The following is a 6,803-nucleotide window of genomic DNA, read 5'->3' on the forward strand; positions in this document are numbered from 1 at the left end:
CGCTGGTGACTTGGGATAGCATGGCGGCCGCTGTTGTTTGCCAAACGAATTAAAAGAAACCTAATCAAACTTAACTATTCGTCTCCTGGACACACCCAAGCTTCAGCAAACCTCTGTGTAAATGAAAACTTCCCCTGGCACTTAAACTTAACTTAAAATCAAACTTAACTATTCGTCTCCTGGACACCTAAGCTTCAGCAAACCTCTTTGTACAAATGAAACCTTCCCCTGGCACTTAAACTTAACTTAAAATCAAACTTAACTATTCGTCTCCTGAACACACCTAAGCTTCAGCAAACCTCTGTACAAATGAAACCTTCCCCTGGCACTGGGCTTGGAATCGGAACCCTCAGAAATGGACTCGGGGCATTTGAAACCCTCTTTTAGCACACAAGAGACATTTCTAATTTTCAAGCTGAAGGTGACATTCGAAGCCCATGTTTGGACTCATGCAAGTTACCGGAATTGCCCCATGTTAATTGTCCATTAATTGCCTAGTAATTGCACACACACACACACACACACGCACATGCCCACATACACACACACACACACACACACTCACACGCGCGCCCTGGACACAACCACTGGTGACTTGGGATAGCATGGCGGCCGCAGCTGTTTGGCAAACGAATTAAAATAAACCTAATCAAACTTGTTAACTATTCGTCTCCTGGACACACCTAAGCTTCAGCAAACCTCTCTGTGTAAATGAAACCTTCCTCCGGCACTGAGCTTGGAATCGGAACCCCCAGAAATGGACTCGGGGCATTTGAAACCCCCTTTTAGCACACAAGATACATTTCTAATTTTCAAGCTGAAGGTGACATTCGAAGCCCATGTTTGGACTCATGCAAGTTACCGGAATTGCCCCATGTTAATTGCCCATTAATTGCCTAGTAATTGCACACACACGCACACACACACACACACGCACGCACATGCCCACATACACACACACACGCACACATACACACACACACACGCACACATACACACACACGCCCACATACACACACACACGCACACATACACACACACGCCCACATACACACACACACGCACACATACACACATACGCCCACGTACACACATACACACACGCCCACACAGAGAGAGGCTTTAGTAACAAGTAATGAGGTAAGATCATCCAACCACATTGACCAGCATTCGAGTTAAAATCAGGCAATTTTCTAATCAGGACTTCAATTATTTTTTCTCTCATACGAATTTGACGATATATGAATTAATTTAGCGTCTTTTCAATTTAACATGTCCTTCGTCACGTAAGTGAATAAAACAAGTATTAGATTCTCTGGCGTATCTGACATCACGTCTATGCTCATTATTATTTATTTATTATTATTTTTTTTTTTTTCAAAAGTTCTGTCGGTTTCACATATGTAGAATTTCGGGCAGTCCTTAAGAGGAATTGTGTAAATTCTGGGCATGTGTCCATGAAAGTTCTCTGAAAATTCTGAGACAAAAATCAGAAGTGTCTGAGGAAAAAATGGTCGGTCGTTTATTTACATCGTTGATATACTTATTTAGTAATTACATACTCATTAATACATAAAATGTTTGCAAACATGTGTTTTCTTTGACGAAATACTCTATTGTGCTGGCACAACACCCGCAAATCAATCATTACATTAGGAAAATAAAAAACAAAAACAAATATCGATAAAAATGTGAAGACGGCCTTTGCTGAAGCAAAGCATATTCTCAACTTTTGAATCAACTCAAATTATAAGACGGGGTCGCAAGAACAGTAAGTCATTTGAGAATAGACAGACAGTTTCATATTAGATTATAGGCCTATGTATGCATATGCGCATATGTGTGTGAATTGATAGATTTATGTGTGTATGTGTGTATGTGCATATCAAAGACTATAAACGAAAGATAGGAAAGCATGGCAAAAATATGAGTCCCAACGGTTGGCGGATAGGGTAATATCTGAACAAAAGATGGCGCTGTGCACGCGATGTATCATCTGTTTGTTTACTATCATGAAACGTCTTTTTTTTTCATGTTTTATGCTTCCTGTTGTTTTACCTGTAGGCCTCCTATCATTAATACTTTCATTGATGATGACGAAATCAAATAAAGATTTTTTTTTACATAAATGTGTTTTGTTTATTCTTGATTTAATAACACAACAAAAATGAATGAAAAACATGAAGAATTTATTAATGACAGTTATATTTCACGTTTCTTATTTAAAAAAAAAACATTACAAAACTTCAACAAACTAAATCTTTAAAACTATTTTTTAATCTATATAAATTTAGAGTTACCCCTATAAACGATCTCTTTTCTTGCATATCTGAACAATAGATGGCGCTGTATAGAGTTTTGAACATTTTTTTAATCGGTGATACGTGCTTTCTTATCTTTTATATATAGTCTGCATTGATGCATAAAAATGTTTGCAAACGTGTTTTCTTTGGCGAAATACTCTATTGTGCTGGAACAACACACTCAAGTGTAACATTAGACAAGAAAAAAAATATATATATAAATAAAAATGTGAAGATGGCCTTTGCTGAAGTGCCATGGCCGTGCATATATTCTTGAGTCTGTCTGAAAATATTCCCAACTTTTGTCTCAACTCGTCTCAAATGTAAGACAGGGTCGCAGGAGTGTAAGTCATTTGAGAATAGACTCCGACAATTTCACACTGGATTATAGGCCTATGCATGTATGTGCGCGTATGTGTGTGAATATATAGATTTATGCGTGTATATGCATATGTATGTCTGTATATATGTATATACGTATATGTGTGTGTATTATACATACATAGATACATAATGCATATATATATATATATATATATATATATATATATATATATATATATATAAACACACAAACAAATACATACATATATACACATATGCATATACACAGACATACATATGCATCAGACTATATAAGAAACATAGGAAAGCACGTATCACACCGATTAAAAAAATGTAAGGTCCAAAACTTCATACAGCGCCATCTATTGTTCAGATATGTAACTAAGAAAAGAAAACGTTTATAGGGGTGACTATAAATTTATATAGATTTTTTATTTTTGTTTTAGTTTTAAAGGTTTAGTTTCAGTTGAAGTTTTGCAATGTCTTTTTTCAGAGACGAAATATAACTATCAAAGAACTACTTATATATATTTATAAATTTACATGGAATTATATAATTATTCTGTTCTTTAATATTTTTTTTTATTAGAGATTTCTTTACATACATTGAAATCAGGTTTTGCAGTTTTTTTTTTCAGAAAATGACAATAAAACATTAATAATTATTTCATGTGTATGCATAATTACATAATAAAATTATTCCGTTGTTTAAATACTACACAATTTAATTGCAGAAAACATCTTTGGTGTTAATACAGTGAATATGAACTTAAATTCAATAGTCTACAATTTATCAAATAAACAAATCTATTCAATAAACTCCACAATCATTCGGCATTAATAAATTCTTCATGTTTTTCATTCATTTTTGATGTGTCATTAAATCAGGATAAACAAAACACATTTATGTAAAACATTTCATTATTTGATTTCAAGTCATCATCAATGAAAGAATTAATGAAAGCAGGCCTACAGTTAAAATAAAAGGAAGCATAAAACATGAAAAAAAAAAGTTTTGAGTAACTGACGTATTATAGTAAACAAACAGACGATACATCGCGTAGACAGCGCCATCTTTTGTTCAGATATTACACTATCCGCCAACCGTTGGGGCTCACAGACTTTTGCCATGCTTTCCTATCTTTCGTATATAGGCTTTGGTATTAATTGAGTATGTAATTACTAAATAAGCGTTGATCAACGGTATAAACAAACGACCGACCTATTTTTTCCTCAGAATTTTTGTCTCAGAATTGTCTGACAACTTTCGTGAATACGGGCTGGAGAGGCATCAAGAGCACCGCTAGCTATATTATGCCTAACCAAAGTATTACGCAACGTGTAAGGAGGAAGTTTCGTCTCCTCCACTCGAGGAGAAGACCCCAGTGTCAGAAGAGGAGATTCAAGAACTATTTGCTACTCCGACCCCCCGCTGATCCCGATTTCATTTGAAAAACATTACAAAGAAGAAAAAGAAAATGTCACACATAGTAAACCAGCCAGCACCGCTCAGAGCCGGTCCCAAGCCCGGAAGAAATGGTGAGGGTATATATACACACACACACACAAACACAGACGCGAGCGCGCGCGCGCACACACACACACACACACACACACACACACACACACACACACACACACACACACACACACACACACACATATATATATATCTATATATATATATATATATATATATATATATATATATATATATATATTTCTTGATAATTGATAAGTTGCCGACGATGATGATGAGAGAGAGAGAGAGAGAGAGAGAGAGAGAGAGAGAGAGAAAGAGAGAGAGAGAGAGAGAGAGAGAGAGAGAGAGAGAGAGAGAGAGAGAGAGACAAATTTCTCTCACAATTCGAACGTCCATTCTGACTATTTTTAATAGTCAAAATTGTAACAAAAACCGGGAAATGTTTTCTGAACTGAAGATATCCCTCAGAGAATAGGGAAACATTATCATCTTTATCTTGATTAGATAACACTCAGACAGACAGATTAGTTCGAGACACATTAACAATTATTTTACCAAATGTGTGTTAGTTTGTCGCGATAAGTGTGAGGCATACATGTATAACTGAACTGTAGATGTAGATAAAAGATACTTCGAAAAAAAAACGTCCAATATTCTTATAAAGATAATGTACATGTAAATGTGACATGGTATCTGGTCAGTGCCTCGAAAACTGTTAAAAACTATTGAAACTCCACCCGTATCTTTTGAAGGAATTCATTATATGAGTTGGTGCAGTCAGGAGCCTTTAAGAGAGTGAAAAGTCATTCGAATCTGACAGTCAAGAAGAAAGTACTCTAAGGACACCAGTGAATGTGACAGAAATATAAAATTAATGAAAAAAACAAAGTATATAACAGAAAAGGACATACGACTTACCAGCCATTGACATCTTTTCCAAGAAGCGATTTCCTTTGTTTTTCTATTTATCTCTTTTTCCTACTGTTAACAATGCGCGGCGTTGGTGCAATTAGTAATATGGTGATTGTTGTGAGTGTGGTCACACTTTTGGTAGGAATACTTTGGGTGCTGGAACTCTACGTGCTCCCTTGGTGAAAATAACGATTCAAAGAAAACTGCTTGATTTCAAGGGTAACTGTGACTATTCGGTATACCCTTTTAAAGAATTAAATTATCGTCAACAGCGCATCACAAAAACTTATTAAGCAACGAGTTTATGCTGATAATTCACCATGAAAGTGCCTAATAACGATTTGCTAAACTTCATAAGTATTTTGGTGGTGATTGTGGCTGTGTTGTATGCCCTGGAGTCCCTCATTTTGCCGTGGTGAGGCGCGTGCACGCGAGCGAGGCAGGGAAGAAGAACGATGGCAAATATCTTTCCGTCGAGACAAACCAACAAAGACGGAAAAATGGTAAGTTGAAGCGATGTCCCTTTGAGATAAAGTCAGTTGAATATACACGTTTGTCTGTGAGTTTATGTAACAGGTGAGTAGTCCTGGATTATTGCCTTACGTCCATGTAGGCCAGCAGCCAACATTCCCTGTCTGGCGAAGATACCACAACCATAGAACGAAAGGTAGGGCGGGCTATAATCCCGAGGGTAATCTCTCGAGTTAATCCTACAGAGAACTTGACCGTCGGAGTATTAAAACGCTGTTCATAACCGATCAAGCGGAAAAATATTGAGGAAGAAAAATGATTTGGGGGATAGAAGATACAGAGGAAATAATACATTTTACTCGGACGATGTAGTGGAATATCCTCTCGATGGAAAGACAGAAGTTCAAGACAAAGTGGATTTTCTAAAGATGCCGGATGATAGGTAAGGAACAGCATTTTTGACATCTATACGACGTAAACATAATCACCTATATCAGAAGCTATCAGACGAAGATCTTCCGACCTTCCATACGTAACTATAACAAGCTCCGAAGCCATGGAAACGACAGTAGATAAAGTCCAGGGGATTTCAAGGTCAATGTAGGTCAATGTTCGTAAGTGAAGGTCGGTTCATTCGGCTTCTGGAGTAGGAATGGCTGAGGCAATGCATAAGGGCGTGATTAAAGGTGAAACACAGGGAACCGACGGCGGCAGATGGCGTCAGATGGGACGTAGATGGTGTAGGTATTACAGATAGGAATTTGTCTACCTGGCTTGGGGTGCGGTTGGGTTTCAAGAAATAGTTTTCACTCTTAGTCTAACATGAGACTGATCGATACACACATGGAGGTATAACTTAGACATACACGAGTCAATACAAACGTAATATATATATAATATCTCCCCTGGATACAAGAGTCAATACAAACGTAATATATATAAAATACCACCCCTGGACATGAGGCTAAACTACATCCGGCTGTGAAGCATAGGTTTTTAGCCATGTTTTGTGTGAATGAGGTTGTCATTGGTTACAGCTAACCTCCGGGCCTCCTCTGGCAAGGTGCAGTAGCCCTGTGTGAGGCCGTGGCTGAGAACGCCGTCCAGAAAGAACACAGCTCCTAAGGAAGAGAGTCGGGGTCTCACAGTGTTATTATCTCCTACTTAATCACCACGTAAACAAATCTTACATAAAATAAAAATTCTCATCTGATCCAGCACTTAAAATGAATAAATGGATAAATAAACAAATGAATAAAAAAAACGTTTAATTGGATCCATATTATCAA

General features: G+C 37.0%; 1 protein-coding gene across 1 annotated transcript in view; it reads left to right on the top strand.

Annotated features, from left to right (window-relative positions):
• The first annotated feature begins 5,390 nt into the window (after window positions 1-5,390).
• Window positions 5,391-6,803, top strand: part of LOC113811431 (unconventional myosin-Ie) — a 156,842-nt gene continuing 155,429 nt past the window's right edge. The window contains exon 1 of the mRNA XM_070116580.1: window positions 5,391-5,546. Coding sequence (XP_069972681.1) covers window positions 5,499-5,546 — 48 coding nt within the window. The 5' untranslated portion in view covers window positions 5,391-5,498. The remainder of the gene's footprint in view (window positions 5,547-6,803) is intronic.

This window comes from Penaeus vannamei, chromosome 39 (assembly GCF_042767895.1).
Source record: "Penaeus vannamei isolate JL-2024 chromosome 39, ASM4276789v1, whole genome shotgun sequence".
NCBI classification, from domain to species: Eukaryota; Metazoa; Arthropoda; class Malacostraca; order Decapoda; family Penaeidae; genus Penaeus; species Penaeus vannamei.